Source organism: Castanea sativa, chromosome 8 (assembly GCF_040712315.1).
Source record: "Castanea sativa cultivar Marrone di Chiusa Pesio chromosome 8, ASM4071231v1".
Classification (NCBI taxonomy): Eukaryota; Viridiplantae; Streptophyta; class Magnoliopsida; order Fagales; family Fagaceae; genus Castanea; species Castanea sativa.
The window spans coordinates 27,446,099-27,468,559 of NC_134020.1; the positions used below are offsets into that span (position 1 = coordinate 27,446,099).

Sequence of the window (22,461 nt, forward strand, 5' to 3'; positions counted from 1 at the left end):
GTAGGTTGATATAAGGTACTAGGATTCTTTTACTTGTAACCGCTTGTTTTGATAATATTGGATTCTCTTGAGTGGTGACCTTAAAATCACCTAGTAAGATTTTTTCCTTGGAGGTTTTTCCCATTCGTAAACAAATCACTGTGTCATTTAATTTTCGCTGCATATTTAGTTATTTGGTGATTTGTTTGTGCTGCAACGTACATTGTATGTTTTGATTAATTAATTACACTTGGCTAATTAATCAATTAATCCATCACAAGGGGTCAATACATTTTTGGCCTGTCAAGTGGTATTAGAGCGAGCACACTCTAATTAGGGTTTAATCTTTGTTGTATGATCCACTGACCCCTGTTTGTCATGGATAGAGCAAAATCACTCATTGTACCTCCTTTATTGGATGGAACTAACTATGCATACTGGAAAGTATGCATGAGAGCTTTCTTGCAGTCATTAGATGAGAAAGTGTGGCAAGCTGTAGAGATAGGCTGGACCAAGCCGAAGGAAGCGCCGACCAAATGGGATGATGCAAAGATCAAGGCGAAAAACTTCAACAAGCATTGAATGCTTTATTTAGTGCGGTTACAAATGAGGAGTTCAAGAAGATCTCCTCAACTGAAACTACAAAGGAGGCATGGACCATTCTCTAGACAACTTATGAAGGAACCAAGGCTATCAAGAAGTCGAAACTTCAGAGGGTCACTACTAGCTTCGAAGAAATCAAGATGAAAGAGGATGAGTCATTTGATGAGTTCTATGCTGGGCTCAAAGACATAGTGAACTCAACTTTAAATCTTGGGGAAACCATTCTCGAACCCAAGATTGCGAGAAAGGTGCTCAGATCTCTACCCTTACCCCAGAGATTTCATGCCAAGATCACCGCCATTGAGGAATTAAAGGATATTGACAAGATTCCTCTAATAGAGCTCGTTGGTAATCTGCAGACCTATGAGTTAGGTCTGACAAGGATTGGCAAGTTGGGTAAGGGTAAGAGTATGGCATTAAAGGCCAAGAACAGTGACACGAATGAGTCTTTCGATGATGAAGATTCTAAAATCAAGTCCTACATCACCAGGAAATTTAAGAAATTCATGAAAAATTCAAATGCAAAGGGCTTCGACAAGGACCGTAGGCAATGAAGTTCTTCTCATTCTAAAAGCTAAGACAAAAGGAAGAAGGATACTAGGGATGGTAGTCAGTACATTGTTCCCTCAGGACCCAAGTGTTTTGGGTGTTAAGGTTTTGGTCACATGAAATAAGAGTGCCCTACCTATCTTAAATCCATTGGGAAAAGTAAGGCACTTTCTGCAACTTTGAGTGACACCGAACTTGAGGATGATTCCGAAAATGAGGATAACAAAATCCTAAATGCCTTCACCGCTAGAGTTAATCCTACTGAGGGTATTGTGGAAGATGTGGATGAAGAAGAAGACTTGGTGGAATCAAAATTTGAGAAGATGGATAAGCAAGATGACATCCACACAACCAATGTAAACATACAAGGTCTCAAAAAAAATCATAAAAAGCTATATAGGTTGGCCACCAAGAAGTTCAGTGATGTGGAGCTTGAACGAAAACAACTCTCCACAAAATTTGATGAAGCAAATCAAACTATTAAAGCATTGAGGTTTGAAAACAATTTCTTGGCTGAGAAGATCAAGAAGCTTGAGGCGGAACTGTTCCAAGTTAGAGCTTAGTTGGGGAGGACCTCAAGTGCAAAGCTTGATGAGATGCTCAGCATACAAAAATCTGTCTCTGATCGATCCAGTTTTGGGTATGATTTTTCTTCTCCTAATATTGCTTCTTCTAATATTACTTTTTTTGTCTCTCCATCTAACAATATTGATTCTGAGAATAATGATGCTAAAACTGTGATAGCTAGTGAGAACATAGACAATGTTAAATCTATCTTAGGAGCACTCCCTAAGCTCGCTTAAAAGGAAACCAAAAACCCTAGGGCTAAGAAGAGTAATGCTCAAAAGTCTAAAAAGAAGAAGCAGCATCTCTTTCATTACTGCGCACAGCTGGACATACTCGACCTAATTGCTATAAGTGGCTAGCCACTCAACAGAGCAACCACATGATTTTTTCGGGAAACCAGAATCAACTTCCATCCTCTCTTGCCCCTCTTGGAGATCTCCTTAAGGCCCTCATGTTCCTTTTAAACTTGAATGGTTTCAATTCTTCCCCTTCATCATCAATTCAAGGGTTTTCTCAAAGGAAATGTTCTTCCAAAGTATGGAAGGAAAAAGGCTCCAAGTGATTCTGTCACTTTTTCTCCTTCTCTCCCTCTTTTTGTTATGTTTGCATTACTTGTCTGTTTTTCTTTCTTATTTTAAGACAGTCTAGCTTTTATGCTTTGCTTTATTTGACATGTTTTTGTTTGGTTGTTTTTCAGTTTTGTTTTTATTTTTTTTTTCATTCCTAAAAATAAAAAAAAAAATTGAAAAATCAGAAAAATACAAAAACAATGTGTTTTTGTGTACATTGGTACTTATGTATCTTGAATGGCCAAAGAAACAAAGTTTTCTAAACTTTGTATTTTTTTGTAGCTTAGATGAGCATCTCTATGCACAACTAAGCAAGTGAGCCTTGTGGCTCATGTTTGTGATGAGTAAGATTAAGTGATCTCTTGTACTTAACACTTGTATCACTCTTTTTGACGGGAAAGACTAGAAATCCTAAGAGAAAGGCATAAATAACCATCTCATCACTGTTGTCCACCAATCATGAAATGACATCTGTATGCTTCAGCATAACAAAAGTGCAATGTCAAAAAACTTAACATAATTGGGTATTTTTGTTGGGAAATTTAAACCCCAGTTGATAGAATTAACAAGTTTTAAACCCAATCCCTGTAGATGAACTTACAGTAGAAACATTCTACCGCTTCAGAACCTCTGAACTCTTCAATATATGAACGTCACCCTTTTGATACACGGATCCCAATAATTGACTAACTCCTTTGCATGAATCCAGTACATAACTCACTCACCAACTTAAGGAAGAAGAATGTTGGCTACAAAGTTCTTCACTTCATCAACAATGAAGATCAAGAAGCACTTGGTTACGAAACCCTAAGGCGTAAAGACGCAGTAGCTTCTTTTTGAGAGAATAAGGCTTTGGTCATCTTTTGCATGTGTTCTCCTTGCATTCTCTTGTGTGATAGCCTCTAAAATAAGCCTTATATATGTCTAGGGTTGTGAGAAAAGAAACCCTACACAAATACATAAGCATGGGCCGAAAATTAGATTTGAAAATTCTGATTTTTGTAACCTCGATAGATACCTCGATAGATAGTATCTGTCAAGCCTCATTAAACCTCGATAGATAGCTATCTGTCGAGCAGCTGTCAAGCTATCTGTCTGCAGGTGTCGAGCTATGTATCCAGCTTTAGTGAACAACTTTTCTTCACTTGTTTCTTAGTCTAGTCTTCATGGCTTTAATACTAGACTTGAACAACATGTTTTTTGAAGTATTAAACATATCCTAGATCTACCCAAATACAAGTAAAGTGCATTTTGTCAAAAGATTAGCCAATTACATAAAATATGTCTTAACAATTTATTTTCCCTCTTTTATATACCCATGTATTATATTCTCAATAAAAGAAAAACATGCAAAGAAAAATAAAAGCAAAAAGATCTAAATACTTTATATATGATTGCAAGCGCGTATTCAAGAAGATATGAGAGTTATAGGATGTACCTAAAAGGTGATAGTCCCCATCAAGCAGTTATGATCGTGTGTGAGTTAAATTGATTTACTCATATCTAAAATCATCATAACATGTAGACACACTTGCAATCTTGCGACATTTTTCACACACAACATGCAATATTCTTTGGTACTTTTGATACATGTGCAGGTACAATGTGATTTGGCCATCACAAGGTTTACATGTGTTGATGTATGCTAATTAAATTGTCTTAACTTTTTTTTAAAATATAAAATTTGTTAGACTTGTTTAGTGTGTGTGTGTGTGTGTGTTTTGGATCTAAATGCATGACATTTATCTTGATTGAGAGATGATTTTGAGAGCTTAAATTGTTGTTTCGATCTTTGTTTTAGTAGCATGCTTGATTGCATTCATATCTGTGTTTTTCTCTTCCTTGAAAACCTATTTTTAAGTAATCTCGATAGCTTCTCAATAGCTCTCGACAGCTAGGCTATCTATTGAGACCCTTCAGCTTTTTTTTTTATCGCAATCTCGATAGCTCCTCGATAGCTCCTTGATCCATCGAGAAACTTTTTGTCTCCTCGATAGCTACCTTGATCCATCGAGCTTCTTTGTTGAGAAAACCTTTCATTAGATCCTCGATAGCAGGTTCGACAGCTGAAACATGCCTCTTTACTGCTCGATAGCTCTCGATCGATCGAGCTTTATAGAGTTCTATATAAAGAGGCATCGCAATTTCAGATCTCATTCATTCGATCTCTCTCGATACTTTCAGCGTCTTCACCTCCCAAAACACTTCTCAAGCACTTTAAAATTCTTCCTCACCTTAGTTTCAGTCTCAAAATCTCTGTTCTCATTTGGTATGATACTTTCTTCATCTTTATCATGCATTTTCATGATCTCTGACCTAACTTTTGGGATTTTTTGAGAAGTTTTGGGTTTTTTCAAAATTAATGAAGTTCTTGTGAAATTTTGGGATGGGTCTTGTTTAAATGGTTTTTAAATCATTATGCATTGCATCATATGTGCATTATAACAAAGTTTAATACATTTTAGGTGTGTGTTTACTTTGTTGGCTATGTTTTGTGTTGGTAGGTTTGGATTGGGCTGAGCCCACGATGAATTTATATTTGCATGTCACATGTTCATGCATTCTCATGTATACGTACCTTCAATTCTATATATTTTGATATATGTGTTACTTGGTACTTTTCTGATTGTCTCCCTCTCTTTCTCTATCTCTCTCCCTCTTACGTTAGTTGCATCATGGCACCGAAACATAAATCCACTTCTTCTCGGAACCCTCTTCCTTTCGGGGTATCTTTATCTTCTTCTCCTTTTGGCCCCACTCCATCTCATATTCGGTTTTGTGATGATAAAGCCTGCAAGGACTTTTTGGAGAACTTTTCACGACGAGGCATTCATTCGGAACGCCAAGTCATTCTGTCAGATTTTTCTGACACTGACCTACCCACTGTCATCCACAGTAGGGGTTGGGAGTCACTATGTGACATCCCGGTCACATGCCCTTCTATGATCATATAGGAGTTCTACTCAAATATGCACGGATTTGATTATTCTATACCCTAGTTTGTCACTTGTGTTCGGGGTATATCTCTGATTATTCTACCCTGGCTATGAGCAACTAAGGACAGTGTCCAAAGATGAACTCTTGTCTCGATTCTGTGAGACACCTTCTTTTTGGGGTGACTGTCAGTACACCCGTTGCTCGTCCTTTGCTAAAGGTCCGAGGTTCATTAACATGGTTATGACTTTTGTTTTGCATCCTCCCTTTCATTATAACACTATCACAGAGCCTCGTGCTCGCTTTTTTCTTTCTCTCATTGAGGATCTTACCATAGATTTCCCTTCTCACTTCATACTCTCCCTTATAAATGTTTATAGGGATACGGTGACTCGTGATAAGCTCATCTTCCCTTCAGCTATCACGCAGCTTTTTCGCCATTTTTCTATCTCCTATCTTGAGTTTCCCCATTTCATGTTCATGTGTACTATTGATGTCACTACCGTTAAGCAGAGTTTTGCACAACTTCACTCGAGGTGGACTCAAATCAAGACAGTTGCTCCTTCAGCTTCTACCGCTCCATCCACCTCCACTCCTTCATTTTCAGTGGGTGGAGTGACACTTGAGGCCATCATGGCATAGTTTGTGTGCATGGATGCTTGCCTTGACGTACTCAGTGATGAGTTGTGTCAGGTGAACACCCGTGTAGGTCGTATTGCACAATGACAAGTTGTCATGGATGGTTTCCTGATTGCTTTTTCTCCATCTCCATCGATGTCCGAGGATGAGAGTGATGATGGCTCCAACAATGATGATGCTAATGAGGGTGATGATGTTGGCTTGCCTAGTGATGATGAGATGTCTACTTGATGCACTTACTCATTTGTCACTCGTGACAAAAATGGGGAGTAGTTTTGAGATGAAAGTAGTCATACTCATAAGGGGAGGGTTAGTTTTGGAGATAGGGGGAGTGTTTATAAGAGTTCATATTTTCAAGGGATGTAGTGAGGATTTTGATGTGTCTTTTTCTTTTCTCTCTATTTTAGATACATTGTTCATGTACCTTAGATCTTGTGATCATATTGTGATAGCGAACCTTGTACTTGTTAATATATATACATTTGAGGTTGTTATTGCAGTTCTTTCACCTATCTCTCCATGTGTTGTTTCTTTTCTCTCTTTAGACACATGTTTCTTATATATTGTATACAATCTTTTATTTCTGTCTCACACTAAGATGCATTGATGAGTTTTGTTTAAGTGTTTAAGAAATATAGGTTGTCAAAGTCTTCCTTGCCAGGAACTCTCTTCTTACAAAATTTTTCAAGAGTTTGTGTTAGGATAGATTTTATTGTATTCAACTAGTGAGTATGAGTTAAGTGATTTATGACTTCTCTCATATGTTCATTTGTTTGTTGTGGTTTTGTCACGGATTACCAAAGGGGGAGATTGTTAGGACATGTGATTTGATGTTAGGAACATATGTCAACATTTTATATAATTGGCTAATCCTTTGACAAAACGCACTTTACTTGTAATTGGGTAGATCTATGATGTGTTTCATACTTCAAGAAACAAGGTCTTGAGTTCAAGTGTTAAAGCCATGCAAGTCTCTCCAAGAATCAAGTAAGGAAGTGTTGGATTTCAAATCTCGATAGCTAGCTCGACAGTTAGTATTTATGGAGGTTTAAAAGCTACTGAAGCCCATGGCTTGACAGCTATCTCGATAGATGGCTATCTATCAAGGTTTATGAAATTCAGTTTTTCAGAGCTATTTTCCATCCAATCTGTATGTCTTTAGGCTTTCTTTTCTCACTACTCTAAACATATATAAGGATTATTTTAAGGGTTGTCTAGGGTTGCACGAGTATTGAACAAAGTCTTGTTCATGCAAAATGTGACTGGAGACAATATTTGCCCTAGTTCATCTTCAAGAAGTTGCTATGCTTGTATACCGTAGGGTTTTGTGACCAAGCAACTTCATGATCTTCATCATGTGAGGAACAGAAGAACTTCACAACCAACATCATTCTCAAGTTGATGATCAAGTCGCATACTGGGATTTGTGCATCCTTTGGTTAGTCAAGTACTCGAGCCATGCAAAACAAAGAGAGATTGTCACTACAAAATAAGTCCAATTAGGTATTGGGGTAAGGGTTCAACTGTAGGTTGGTATAAGGCACTGAGATTCCTTTACTTGTAACTGCTTGTTTTGATAATAGTGTATTCTTGGGAGTGGTGACCTTAAAATCACCCGGTGGGGGTTTTTGTCTTGGAGTTTTTCCCCATTCGTAAACAAATCACCGTGTCATTTAATTTCCGTTGCATATTTAGTTATTTAGTGATTTGTTTGTCCTACCACATGCATTGTATGTTAATTTGATTAATTAATTAGATTTCGCGAATTAATCAATTAATCCATCACAAGGGATTAATACAGTTTTGGCCTGTCAGGGTACCCAGTGGTGAACTCACCAAATCATAGCCCAAAGTCACTAGATCATTTCCTGTTGACTGTAAAGGACAAACCATGCCTTTTGGACCAACACAATGTTCATTACATTACAAGTTGAGAGGTGTAACGTCCTATCTATGGGAAATAATGAAACAACAAACCCACCCTACAACGTAATGACTTAGAACCTATCCCTAGGTTGGTCCCGGTTCAAATTGCATTGCATGTTATACGTGTTTTTTTTGGTTGATTGAAGGATGTGGATGGGGTCTTAGCTTTGATTAACCTGACCAAGCCTACCATTAGGGGAGAATTTGGTCAAGATCTTAAGGAAGGCTAAAAAGAGAACATAAGTCCAACACTCAAGCCAGTAGCTCTAAGCCCGTCACTCCTATTACCATACTGAAGCCGTCAAGCATAGAAGAAACTCCTTTATTGCAGCATCACAACCCTATCTTCGACCTCTAAGGTAGTTCAAGCCACTAGAAGTTTGAAGCTCCCTACATTATGGCAGAGGAAGGAGGACACCCAAACCCAAAGGAACCCATGAACACCCAAGAGCTACTCAACACTATGGTAGCTAGTCAGATTCAGTTGAGGGAAGACGTGAGCCGTATGATGCAACCGTTCTAGAATTTAAAGAGTAATCAAGAGAAGGACAAGACTAATCATGATTCGCTAGCCATAGAGAGTGAGAAGAAGATCAACGAGAGGATGAATAAAATGGAGGAGATGATTAGAAGAGCTCGTAAAATGGAGGACCTTATGGACTACGATTCTTTCTCATTGTTCGCTAATGTAAGATTTCCACCCAAGTTCAAGATGGCCATCCTGGACAATTTTGATGAGACCGGATGCGCAAAGTCCCATCTGAAGATGTATATGAGCACTATGCAGCGTTTAGGCGCGATTGAGGAAGTACTGGCTCAAATGTTCCAAAGCACACTGATTGGAGCCGCTCTTAGGTGGTTCCTCAACCTAGATGATGCGAGGGCAAGAAGTTTGGAGGACATCTACCGAGAGTTTCACAAGCAATACAAGTACAATATGGAAGTGGACATCACAAGAAGAGATCTCGAGACTACCAAGCAAGAGCTGAAGGAGTCCTTCTCCACTTTCATCACCAAGTGGAGAGTTAAGGCCGCACAGATGATGAATAGGCCGAGTAAGGAAGAAAAATTAGCCATGGTTGTAAAGAATTTGTTACCTGTGTATCATAAATATTTGTCTGCACAATACTTAACTAATTTTAAAGCTCTAATTGTTGCTGGGACCCAAATTAAGGATGCTTTAAAAAATGGAACCATAAAAACTGATGACCCACCAAGGTTTAAAAAGAATGTAGGATCTAAGTCTGCAGAAATTTCCAACATCCATAAAAATGATCCTTACCAATTGATTGCACCTGTGCAAGTACCACAAGGGCCTAGACCTAGGAGAGAATTTCATGAGTTGTATATGCCCAGAAGTCAAGTGTATGACAAGCTGAAAGCCAAAGGGTTACTGAAACCCTTAGACCCAAGATCAATTCCAAATCCCTTGCCTTCACAGTTTGACGTTAATAAAAGATGTGTTTACCACCAAGGCCCTCATTATGATACCGACCGTTGTTTTTCCCTTCATCATGCGATTCAAGACCTAATAGACAACAAAGTGAATGTGCTACCTACAAGGCCTAGCATCACTAATAATCCTTTGCCTAATCACAATTTTGGGAAAGGACCAAGGATTAATTTCCTGATTATCGAAAAGGAAAATAAGTAAGATCCATCCGACCTGATTTATGACCTACCCGAATGCCTCATGATGACATAGGAAGAATTAATGGATAGGACATCTACCACCACCACAGATATGACATATGGAATGATGAATTAGAACCCGAGGATTACCAAACAACCACAAATGGGGGGAGACACTTCAAACCCCAAATAAAAAACTGAACACCCACAAATGGGGGGAGACACTTTAAACCCTAAATAAATAACTAAACACCCACAAATGGGAGGAGACACTTCAAAACCCAAGACATTGACCTCAATGACCCAACAAAAATTGCTCACATCATACGAGGGGAGGCATTTCAAACCCCCACATTTGGAGACCGACAACCCTGTGGAAGCCTTGAATAGATCTACCAAACAAACACCTGCCGAGGAAGATGAAATCCTCAAGCAACTACAAAAGACACAAGCCAACATACCCTTATGGGGTTTACTCACGGCCTCATACAAACACCGTTAAAACCTAGTAGACCTGCTCAAGTGAATCCAAGTCCCTACAATCACAACCTCGTAGGATCCGAATGCTATGATTGGTCCGTAAATAGGAAACTCACCATCTCCTATTTTGACAAGGATCTGACCAAAAAGGGGACGTTCCACAAAGACCCTTTACATATAACTGTAGATTCTATGGGGAGAAGGATACCGATGGTTTTGATAGATGATGGAAGCACTTTGAATGTGTGTCCTTTGAAGACTACAAGTTGCCTAGGCCTCAGTATTGAAGATTTTGTGCCTACTAACCAACATGTGAAGGCATATGACAATAAAGAATGTACCTTCTTCCCTATATCAAAAGGTTCGGTTTCCACATGAAGAAGCTATTATGACCATCTATTGGGATACTTTGACTGTGCCTAAATTTGTTTATGGTATTGATTCCAAGAAAGAGCCATTGACCTTGGATGGCTTTGAGATTGAGAGGCCTAGTATTGAAAAGAGAGAGGGAGAAGTTGAGAAGATTCCAATGGACTTTGCTCCTTATGGTAACAACAATGTGGTAACAATGATGAGAAGAATGAACTAACTTTTAGGGATGAATTTGGGGAAAATTGTGAAGAAGCCAACTGTTCAAGACTCAATGATCCCTACTGCCATGCCACTTTTTGGGTTAGGCTACAAGCCCACTAATGATGATTTGCTAGAGATGGAAGTGAGAAAGATGGCCTGAGCCAAAGCCAAAACAAAAGAACTCCCTTATCCTCCAGAACTGTTAAAGCCCTACACTTCTATGTTGAATGGGAAGTTTGTAAAAGTTGGAGAGAGTCAACGTTATTAAAGATTCCCCAAACCGAGTTTTGATCGTATGACAAGAGCAATAGTGCCTGGGTTTGAGATACTACTTAATTGCCACTACAAGGTTCCAGAATTGAAGGAAGAAGACAAAACTTGGGTTCCTACCGATTTGGCTAATTACATAGATCCTGATGCCATGACTACACTCCTTGGAGATCCCATTTGTAACATCGAAGAAGAAGAATATTGGAAGGCTAGTTAGCATGCATTGAAGAGCCCATATGAATTAAGAGCCCATAATGAAGATGAAGAAAGGGGAGCAACCCCTAGTGATAAGGAAGATGAAAGCGATGACAAGAGCGATAGTGGTAGTGATAGCAGCAGCAATGATGATGGACATGATGATGACAACAACACCAATAGTGAAGACAATAGCAGTAGAAGTTATGATAGCCCATATAATGGTGATGATTGGGGTGAACCCCCTAGTGATAGAGAAGATGAAAATGCGAACCTATTCTATGAAGAATATGATAGTGGTGCGGACTATTATGATTAAAACATTGAAGACGACACCGTGGTTAACAGGTGGAGCGATACTGATAGTGATCAATATAGACTAGTGAATGTGTTAGATAATGCAAGAGAAGAGAATTCGTAAGCCAATTGAATGTACCATGAAGAATATCCCTATGGACACCTTTCAAATTGAAGTGATATCACTAATGTTAGCTCAAGGTCTAGCACAAGGTATGACAAGCATGGAAGAGAAGTTCTAGAATTGGGGTTGTATTGTAATTTAGAACCAAGTTCACCAACCCCACATACTAAAGAGGAAGATGACATAAATGCCAGATTGATCGCACTAGATCATAAGCTGATGGTCCACAGTCTCAAAATCATGACACTTGAGAGTGCTAAACGTAGTGATGAGAGGGAAGAAGGAGGCGAGCCAGAACATCTCCCTCAATCCACATACTTAGGCAAAAGAGGCAAGCATGACCTGTTTGATGAGTGGATGGATAGCATAGAGTGCCTGGATGCTTTTGTGATCAACAAGCCTACAGATATGGAGATCAAAGAAGAAGCTACAGATTATATGGATATAGATCCTGCGGTACTGATGCTGAGGGAAGAAGGAGATTACTGAGAGCCACCTGCAATTGTGCAAGCCACGACCGAGTTGAAGAACTGGGCGTGGAGGGGGCCGCCCACCCCATGGAGGACTATGTGAGGAAGATCGAGACCGTCAAGTCATTCACCTTTGCTAAGAGATCAAGACCATTGAGCCACTCACCCCTGCCAAGAACATTGTTTCTATTCTTATTGAATATATATTTTTTTATAGTATTTCTCTTCCTGTTAAGTCTGTTTGTGATAGTTTATCAGTTGAGGCTGCTTTAGTTGAGTCTATTAAGTCTGTTAAGAACTCTTTTCCTTTTAATATAAATTCTGATTCAGCTTATTTACTGGCTTTAAATGTTTTTATTTCTGAAATTGGTAAAGAAACTCTTAATAATAAGGAATTAAAACATGGATACATAGAACCTATAAAAGAAGAAACCTAACCCATTAACCTGGGAACTGAGGATGAGCCCAAAATAGTCTAAGTGGCACTGCTGAAAGAGTTCAATGAGGTCTTTGCCTAGTCATATGAAGACATGTCTGGGATCGATACAGATATGGTACAGCATTGCATTCTAACCGATCCAACCATGAAACCGGTCAAGCAGAAGTTAAGAAGAATGAAGTTAGGGTGGACTCTCAAGATCAAGGAAGAAGTGGAAAAACTGTACAATGCTGAATTCCTACAACTATCCAAAATGGTTAGCTAATGTGGTTCTGGTACCAAAGAAAGATGAGAAGGTCGGGATGTGTGTAGATTTTCAAAATCTGAACAAGGCCAGCCTGAAAGATGATTTCCCTTTACCTCACATTGAGGTCTTGGTCGACAACAAAGTGGGTCATGCTCTGCTATCATTTATGGACAAATTTTCAAGGTACAACCAGATCAAGATGGCTCCAAAAGATATGGAGAAAACCTCCTTTATTACACCATATGTGACATACTGCTACAAGGTTATGCCATTTGGCCTTAAAAATGCTGGTGCTACTTACCGACGTGCAGCCACCATTTTGTTGCATGATCTGATCCACAAAGAAGTAAAAGTTTATGTTGATGACATGATAGTGAAGTCCAAAGACCATGAAGGGCATATACCAACTTTGAGGAAGTTCTTTGAAAGAATCTGGTTCTACAAGTTACGATTGAATCCCAAGAAATGCACTTTCGGAGTTACATCTGGAAAATTGTTAGGGTTTATGGTAAGCCAAAGAGGAATAGAAGTTGATCCTAACAAAATCAAGGAAATTGTGGAAATGAAACCTCCAAAAACTGAAAAGGAGATCCAAGGATTTCTAGGGAGGATATAGTACATCAGTAGGTTCATAGCCCAACTCACCATGAGATGTGAACCAATCTTCAGACTGCTTAAGAAGGAAGTCCCTACAATGTGGAATGAACAATATCAAGAAGCCTTTAAGAAGATCAAGAGTTATCTGATGAAACTACTAATACTTGTCCCACCAGTACCCGAAAAGCCATTGTTGTTGTATCTCACCTTTACAGATATAGCACTGGGGGCTCTACTTGCTCAATACCTAGAAGAGACTAGGAAGAAGAATGCGATTTACTGCATCAGCAAGAAGATGCTGCCTTATGAAGAGAAGTATTCACCATTAAAGAAGATTTGTGCGACACTTGTTTGGGAAACCCGCAAACTTAGACATTATACGCTTGCTTATAGGATTTTGTTGATTGCAAGGATGGATCCTTTGAAGTACTTAATGGAATAACCAATACAAGATGGGAAGACTACTAAATAGGTCTTACTTTTGTCAAAATTTGATATTAAGTATGTGACTCAAAAATCTGTGAAAGGAAGGGCAATTGTCGATCACGTAGCCCATTGTTTACTAGAAGAAGCTGAAGAAATCCAAGGGGACTTTCTGGATGAAGACATCATGGGGATTGAGGTAGAATCATGGAAGATGTATTTTGATGGAGCAACAAATCAAAACAAAAGTGGAATTGGTGTCCTCTTAATTTCACCAAAAGGGACACACATTCCATTTTTTGGCAAACTTAACTTTCCTACCACCAATAATGCCATTGAATATGAAGCTTGCATTATGGGTCTACAAGCAGCCTTAGGCCTAGGAGTGAAGTAGTTGGAGGTATATGGAGATTCAACTTTAATCATCTCTCAGATTCAGAATAAATGGAAGATCAATGAAGAAAGGCCGATGCCTTATCATGATTGTCTTCAAAAATGGGCATCAAAATTCAGCATGATCCAATACCAGTATGTGCCAAGGATGCAGAATCAAATTACAGATGCTTTAGCAGCCATGGCATTTATGATGGATGGATCGAAAGAAGAGAGAGTTAGACCAATAGTGTTGGAACAGAAAGAAGAACCAGCCTACTGCATGACTAAAGAGGAAGATGAGGGAAAGAGTGAGGAAGGTGAATGGTATTCAGAGATCCTATTGTACCTTAAGGATGGGACATACCTACCATATATAGACAAGAATGACCAATTAAGCATCCAAAGGTTGTCTACTAATTACATTATTTGTGGTGAAAGACTTTACGGAAGATCATATGATGGAATTTATCTCCTTTGTGTAACCGCTAAGGAGGTATAGCAGATAATTGAAGAGGTTCATGAATCAAGTTATGGGTCACATATGAATGCACACATGTTATCAAGGAAGATAATGAGACAAGGCTACTACGGGACTACCATGGAAGCCGATTGTGTGGCTCATGTTCGAAAATGTCATCAATGCCAAGTCTATGGGGATCTGAAGCACATGCTACCCATGCCACTGCATACTATGACATCACCCTGGCCCTTCTCTACATGGGGGATAGACATTATAGGGAAGATTCATCCGATTGCATTCAAAGGCCATGAATTCATATTTGTAGCCATAGATTAATTCATTAAATGGGTAGAAGCTACCTCATAAAAAGTTCTGAATTCAAGGAATTTTGCTTAATTTATTCAGACCAACATCATTTGCAGATATGGGGTACCATATGAAATTATCTTTGACAATAGGTTGCATTTTAAAGGAGAAACAGAGAAGCTACTGCAACAGTTCAACATACAGCACCACAAATCTTTACCTTACTAGCCTCAGACTAATGGAGCATTTGAGGCTGCTAACAAAAATATAGGACGAATCTTGAAGAAGAGCACAAATAATTATAAGGATTGGCATCTACAATTGCCCTATGCGCTTTGGGGATATAGAATATCAATTCAATCTTCCACAAGAGCCACTCCTTATTCATTGGTGTATGGGATGGAAGTAGTCCTTCCCATTGAAATGGGTGTCCGATTACTAAGGATAGTACTGGAAAGTGAAATCCTTGAAGCAGATTGGTTGCAAAGCAGATACAACCAGTTGTGCATGCTGGATGAAAAAAGACTAAAAGCCCTGTATCACATTCAGGAATACCAAAGGAGACTTAGGAAAGCTTTTGATAAGAAAGTGAGAACTAGAGATTTGAAGTTAGGAGATCTGGTGTTGAAAGAAAACTGAGCCCCGGTCCAAGATGCCAACGGAAAGTTCAAGCAAATATACTCGGGAGGAGCAGTAAGATTGATGGACTTAGATGCAAATCCTTTAACTAAGCCAACCAACATGGATCAATTGAAGAAGTACCATGTCTGAAGTGGTAGTTGCAAGCCAAGCCATAAAAGAAAAAAAGAAAAAACTCACTAGGTTGAAAACCCAAAAGGGTGGCCTAGGCAAAAATTAGAGCAACAAAAAAAAAAGGTAGGTTGAAAACCTAAAAGGGCGACCTATGCAAAAAGAGAGTAAAAAAAGAGAGAGTGAGAGCCTGCTAGATTGAAAACCAGAAAGGGTGGCCTAAGAAAAAATTAAAGCAAATAAAAAACAATCAATGAACTACGTGATGACTTGATCCTTCTATCAAAAGGGGTACATAGGCAACCATGCAATGGTTCGGTCACCGAACCATAGCAACCCTCTCAGCTTCCTTGTCAAAAATCTTGTCTATCAGCTAGTTAGAGTATTCTGTAGTCATCCTATGAAAGTGAACCTTGACAAAAGATTGGTCCACCCAATCAGCCATCTCTAAACCTAATAGCATGTTCTTCTCAATAGTAGGATTTGTGTCCACAAGAGAGAAATGTCTCCTTCTTATGCCACTTGGCATACATTGTTCGTATTTGAATTGCCTCAAGAGTCTATCTCCCTTGTAGAAAGTTGTACTCCACAACCTAGAGACCGCAGTAGAAGGGGTGGGCACTTCCATCAATAACAGTCCCATTGAATTGAAGTACTAGATTTCTTGTCTAGAAATTTCACCCAATCATTCTTAGTTTGGCACTCAGTTTTAATTACAGCCCTGCTAAGAAAACTACAAGGCCCATAATTACCGATGGTGGGCTTGGCAATTATGTCTAGTCTCTCCATCAGCCATATCTGCAAAGTCAAAGGACTCCCTAAGAAGTTTTGAGTTTCTCCACCATGAAATATAGCATCCAATCCTAGAAGAGTGTTTGCCAAGATCAAAGAAACAAGATTGTTACCATCCTTAATTTGGCACACAATACTTATGGCTCAAGCATTCATAAAACCGTGTCTCTTAGAGCAAAGTAAAAAATTTCCCACGAAACATAAGGCCAAACCGAAGTTTTTTTGCATGTTTTCGGTCACTCCATAGGTGCGTTTGTCAATCAGTTGAGAGGTAATTGCATGAAGAATCACCATATGGCCTTCAATCATATTATCAGTAATGGAAGTAGGAAGACCGATAACATCAGAAAAAGATTCCTTATGCCTGGGATCACAAGAAACTGCAATAGATTTTCTGCTTGGATCATAGCCCAGAATAGCGGAAAACTCTCCAATTGTCGGACAGAGTTCAGCATTGTTAAACCGAAACACATGATCTTCTGGATCCCAAAATTTCACGGCAGCATGAAGAAAGTCCCACTTGATCTTGACATTCCTCAAAGCCTTAATTCCCTCTTGTTTGAAGGTTGTTAAATTGGTTTTGGTGCTAAAATCAAAGCTATGAACCCATCTATTGATATCATGAATTGTTGGATGAGAGAAGTTTTGATTGCTAGCCATGGATGACTTTTGCTTGTGATTATTGTGTATTGCTAACCTTTATGCAGAGAATTGTCGTAGGAGGATTCATTTATAGAGCTACATCTATTCCCAATTAGGTTTGAAATAGGTTTCAGAGAGTTTGTAGTTGACTAGGAGAGTGTTTCATGATCACAAACGAAGTAAACGTTTTTCAAAAAACGTGAAAACACGAAACATGCATTGAAAAATCGTAAGGAGTCAACTCACCATGGCACGAAACTCATAATGTGGCCCAGTGCCATTCGACACTCTAAAAGTGCCAAATGGCACTCCTCACCTGCCAAGTGGCGGCCTCTCCATTGCACACCCATGCAATTTCACATTTTCGAACTTTTTTTTAGATCGTTTAACACTCAAAAGATTTTTTAAAGTCAAACTAAGACACTCTGATGTGTCTAACTCACTTGTCTTCAAAAATCATTGCTTTCATAATTGTTTTCAAAAATTGATCAAATCAAGTTTTTTCAAAGACTCATGAATTTATGTTCCAAACTAGGGGCATTCACCCATGCCTCATGCAATTTAAAAAAAAAAAATTCCATCATTATCTTTTCAAAAAATCATTGTTGAGATTTCCAGAATTCATGCATTCCTTTTTAAACTAGGGGCATTCACCCATGGCTCACTTATTTTCAAAAAGGGGGGGATAGGGGGGGGGGGCGCTAAAAAGAAGAAGAAGAAGAAGAGATTTTCATCATCAAGACTTCCAGAAATCATGCATTCGTTTTTAAACTAGGTGCATTTAACTCAACCTCATCCAAGCAAGTGCAGATTCCAACAGAGTTAATCAAGATAAGTTTAAATTGATACTACAAGACCTCATCAAGTGAATTCTAAACTTATCTTAGTTAAAGTTTCTACATGATCTAAGATGGTGTGAAGGACAAAGTGCTAAATGAGGAAATTAATACAAGATTGTCTAAGGAACAATTCCTTATTGTTTTACAGGAAAAATAAAAATACAAGTCATACATCATTGGGACTTCAAGTCTGCTTGTGTGAGGATCTCCTTGATCTCCCTCTAGAGGAGTCACCTTCAGTATTTCCTTCTTGACTCGAGAAAAAGCAAGGATCGCATTGACAATTTTCAAGTTTAAGGCTCCTGATCCTTTCCTCCAAAGTTCTTCAAATAGCATCAGTAGCTTCCATTCTATGTGCCTAAAAAGTCAGCAATATCAGGTGTTAATTCTACCATCAAGTACAATTCAAGCAAAAGATACTCAGAGAATGACAAGGCATACCCAGCTCAAATCATTGAGCATATATTGGGAAGATTAAGTGCGAGCCAACGATTGCGACCCTCCAATCATCCGCATGCTTTCCTCTACAAAATCCAAATCCTAAAGCACAAATCTGCTAGATCATGAACCATCCAATAAGCCAAGAAGAAATAAGGACAAGGAACTGAAAATTCAAGAACACACCGGATCGGGCCAAGGAACATTCAGCACATGCCCTGGCCTATTCAAGGGCATGGAGCTGTACGTTCCATCAGGATTCATCACATCGTATTACCATGCTAGAAAATGAGGATAAGTCTCTGTAAAGGAACTAGAAGAACTACCAGCATGATAAGGAGAAAGAATTTCTTCCTCTTCATCTCCCCCTTCCTCTCCCCCTTCCTCTCCTCCAGATAGTGGAGGCTGAAAATCCAACATGCAAATTGTGTGACCAAGCAAAAATATGGAAAGAATTTGCAAAATGAAGATTTGACTTTAGAAAGGAAAAGAAGTACCATTTGGCCAGCCAAGCAACCTTGCAGATGAGTTTTAATAAATTCAGAATAAGATCTTGCTGTTCCTGGAATAACAAAGCCCACGCGGACCTGAGCAATCTCTTCATCAGTCAGAAAGTTAGCTAACCAAATGGAGGGACAAGGAGGAACTGGAATTCTTGTAAAAGGATATACATGATGAACTTAGGGTGACACCCGATCATCAAAATACCAATACCTTCCATGCCCACATTCAAACAATGCCTAACAACCATTCAACTCCAAAGCCCGTTCACACTCTACATACCCCTCACATCCAGCCTAAGGATCTAAAGACATCTAAAAAATCACAAAGAAACCCAAATTGAGAAATGGCCAAACCATAATCAAGCACCAATGATCCCAAACAATAAATGAAGAGGTGGAAAAGAAGGACTCACATCATCAACAATCAAATTGTCAATCACCAAGCGCCAAATTTCCAAAGAACTCTTGGAGGTCACTAACAAACGATACTGAGGCAACCTACGGAGAAATCTAGAAAAAATGATAGCAACTTCCTCTTCAGTTTCATGACCCACTCCAAAATACTCATACATCCAAACTTGAGAATTGCCACAACACCATTACCATAAAGCCAAGATAATTTTCTAAAAGCCTACATATAGCCAAAAAAAAAAAAATCCAAGTCTCACCTACCATACAAATGGAGCCCCATCCAAACTTGAAAGACTCCACCTAGAGAGTTGGGTCATGAAGTGCATCAGAGTAGCATAGGTCATGCCGCCCCAGTCATAATTCTGGATTTGTCCAACTCTTTTCAAGCTTTCTAGGTAGCGCAGATTCACAGTACTGCCTAAATCCAGACACAAGAAAGTCCCAAAAAAAAAGAAGCATGAACATACGAGCACCTTTTGCCACAGTCTCACAATGAGGAATATTTTCACATAACCAAGACAAAGGGATATTGTTACTCCTTATTCTAGAAGGCACTACACCTAGAAGTTTGTTGAGTTCAGTTCGAGTAAAGGAATCCTTCACAAGAATTCTTTCACCACCCAACCTTAGATTAGTGATAACAGAGAAGTCATAAGGTGTTAACATTACCTCCCCAATATAAGGAAAGTGGAAGGTACGGGTAGTATCCAAGAAGCGTTTTGCCAAGGCGAGAAGTAACTGAAGATCTTTGTATTCATGTGTCTAATGATTCAACAAAGCTTCGAAGAATGTGACAAAGCCTGCTTCATTGATGATGTTTTTGATGCTAGAAGACAACACTGCCCATGCACTTTTTAACATTTAGAGACTGCCTCTAATTTTAAGGCTCTGCAACCCACAAATTCAGCTTATTAATTTCCATGACCAAACTACATGTCCAAAAATATTTCCATGACCAAACCCACATCACAACAAAAAAAGCCAATGCCCCACCAAAATTTTACCACAATCAAAATTCTTCACATATCCATACACAACTACCAAATTTTTTTCCATAGCAAAAAAGTTCCCACATTTCCAAAATAGCTAAAAAAATTCCACAAACTCATGCCCATGCACAAATAAATTCTCACATGGCCAAAATCATTATCACAAAAATTTCCAAGAACCAACATCACATGCCTAACAAAATTCTTTCAAAATTTCATGCCCATAAATTTTTCTATGTCCACAAAATTTCCCATACCCATAAAATTTACCCACAAAATTTTGCCATGTCCATAAAACAAAGTCTACACATGCCAATAAATTTTTTTCATATCTATCATGAACACATTCACATAAGCCTAACACAAATTTTTTACAATGCCAATACTCCCAAAATCCAAACCAAAATTCATTCAGCAACATTACAATATCTACCTACATTGTCAAAATTCCATAAGCTACCAACATTGTCCAAATTGCACTATGATAAAAAAAAATAATACTTCAAGAATGCTCCAAAGCCAACATTTTTCCAACATAACCTGTCACGCCCCGAACCCAAGTATAAAGATAGGCACGTGATAACTACCGCACACTTATAAAGTAGGCACCTTACAAGTGTGCAAGGCCTTTTTAGCAACTAAAATTTATCCTCAAAAAATTAATTCAAATAAATTGTAAATACCTCAACAATTACTTTATGAATAGATCTCCAATAATTTAATAGGAACAAAATCCAAACCTCATGGACATAATGCCAATTGGCTAATAAATATAAAACTATTAGAAGACCATCCAATCCCAAAATCACTAAGCTTCTTTTCCTGCTCACAACACAACATCAAAACTCCCAAAACTTGCTATTCTTCACAATATGAAACTGGAGGGGAAAAAGGGGTGAGCTAACAACTCAATAAGTAACCAAAATCCTAATAAGTTCTATAAAGCAATAAATCTATAAAGTAATAAGATGTAATATAGGTTTTCAAAAGTTATAATATACTATGGGTTTTTCAAAAATAACTAAGAAGTTTCATAGTCTTAAAATATAAGTTGCAAATAAATCACATACTTTAATCTTAAAAATATACCATGGATGGTTTAGAAAGTAGTCAGTTTTTCGTATATCAAAAAACTATAGTTTACAATAGGTTCCAAAAGTACATAAGTAGTTTTAATGACTCAAAATAGTTGAAATAGTCAAACATTTTCAAATTCACATATGTAGTTTTAAGGACTCAGATGGTTCAAATACTCAAACGTAATTCATATTGTTAACAATCTTATGACTATGGTCACGCTATATCCCCGTGACTGGGTATCAGAGTACCAATGAATAACCCACATTGGTTGGGTATCAGAGTACCAATGAATAACCCCCATTGGTTTGGCTGGGTATCAGAGTACCAATGAATAACTCCCATTGGTTTGGGTATCAGAATACCAATGAATAACCCCCATTGGTTTGGGTATCAAAATCAATTCATAATCAGATTATCCATAATCAAATATATGAAATCATAGTTTCTAACAAAAATATATCTTATTCAAATACACATATATAATCATATATTCAATATTCAAATATATTTGTGATATTTCTATATTCTTTACTTTAAATCAATATAGCTAAAAAAATAATTATATAAAATAAATCTTTTTTCAATGCTCATATATATTTGTGGAAATTCTTTATTCTTTACTTTAATCAGTATAGCTAAAAATAATTAAACAAACTACATCATACATTCAGTAATTAGATATATTTGTGATAATTCTTTACTTGAAATCAGTAATACAATATAAATAAAATTTGTAACAACTATATACAATTTTTAGTAGTTAAAATACGCAAAATAAAACCAATTAGGATAAGGTTACTTACCTCCAGAAGCTATTCCAAAAGAAACTTTTCCTAAACAATTCCTCTAAAATCCTTAGATATCACCTAAAACAATTTTCAAATATTTTTACTCAATAATCAAATAATTTAAGAAAAACTTATAATGGTACTCGGCCAGATAGAGAGACTACTAAAAATATCTCATAACTATCCACTGTTATCTCACACCAAAATCCACCTATTCATATCATATATTTTCTTTACTTTCTGCCACAAACAGTGTCCTAGGGTTAAAGACTATAGAATACCTATAGGGTCAAAAGTCAATTTATACAAAACACCACTTGAACACAATTACGTTAACACCTTTCTTTTTCTTTTTTTCTTTTTACTTGTAATAACTGATAACTTGTCACGCCTTGAAGCCTAGACAAGTTACTATTCTTTTTTATTTCTCATACTCCCTAACTCCATCACTTCGGTATAAAGGCCTGTGTAGAAACCTAACCCATGAAGCCTAAAAATTCTATCTCCGCTCAACGCAACAAAAAGCATAGATAAGATTAAGTTACTGAACATAAAAAAAATATATATGCAATAAC

The 22,461-nt window shown here is 37.9% G+C and overlaps 2 protein-coding genes across 2 annotated transcripts; both read left to right on the forward strand.

Moving 5' to 3' along the window:
* Nucleotides 1-8,379: 8,379 nt before the first annotated feature.
* Nucleotides 8,380-9,420, forward strand: LOC142606109 (uncharacterized). The gene has a single exon (XM_075777511.1). The coding sequence runs from the start codon at nt 8,380-8,382 to the stop codon at nt 9,418-9,420; it is 1,041 nt and encodes a 346-aa protein (XP_075633626.1).
* A 3,719-nt stretch (nt 9,421-13,139) lies between these two features.
* On the forward strand, nt 13,140-15,293 carry LOC142606110 (uncharacterized). Its single transcript, XM_075777512.1, has 4 exons — nt 13,140-13,516; nt 13,622-13,712; nt 13,947-14,381; nt 14,883-15,293. Exons 1-4 carry the CDS (start codon nt 13,140-13,142, stop codon nt 15,291-15,293), a joined length of 1,314 nt encoding a protein of 437 aa, XP_075633627.1.
* The last annotated feature ends 7,168 nt before the right edge of the window (nt 15,294-22,461 follow it).

Excerpts from the sequence above, each read along its gene's own strand:
- LOC142606109 (XM_075777511.1), top strand. The coding sequence starts at position 8,380 with ATGGAGGAGATGATTAGAAGAGCTCGTAAAATGGAGGACCTTATGGAC.
- LOC142606110 (XM_075777512.1), top strand. The coding sequence starts at position 13,140 with ATGAGATGTGAACCAATCTTCAGACTGCTTAAGAAGGAAGTCCCTACA. Across the intron at positions 13,517-13,621 it reads GCAAGGATGGATCCTTTGAA|GGCAATTGTCGATCACGTAG; the intron begins GTACTTAATGGA and ends TGTGAAAGGAAG. Across the intron at positions 14,382-14,882 it reads TTTGTGTAACCGCTAAGGAG|CCTCAGACTAATGGAGCATT; the intron begins GTATAGCAGATA and ends TTACCTTACTAG.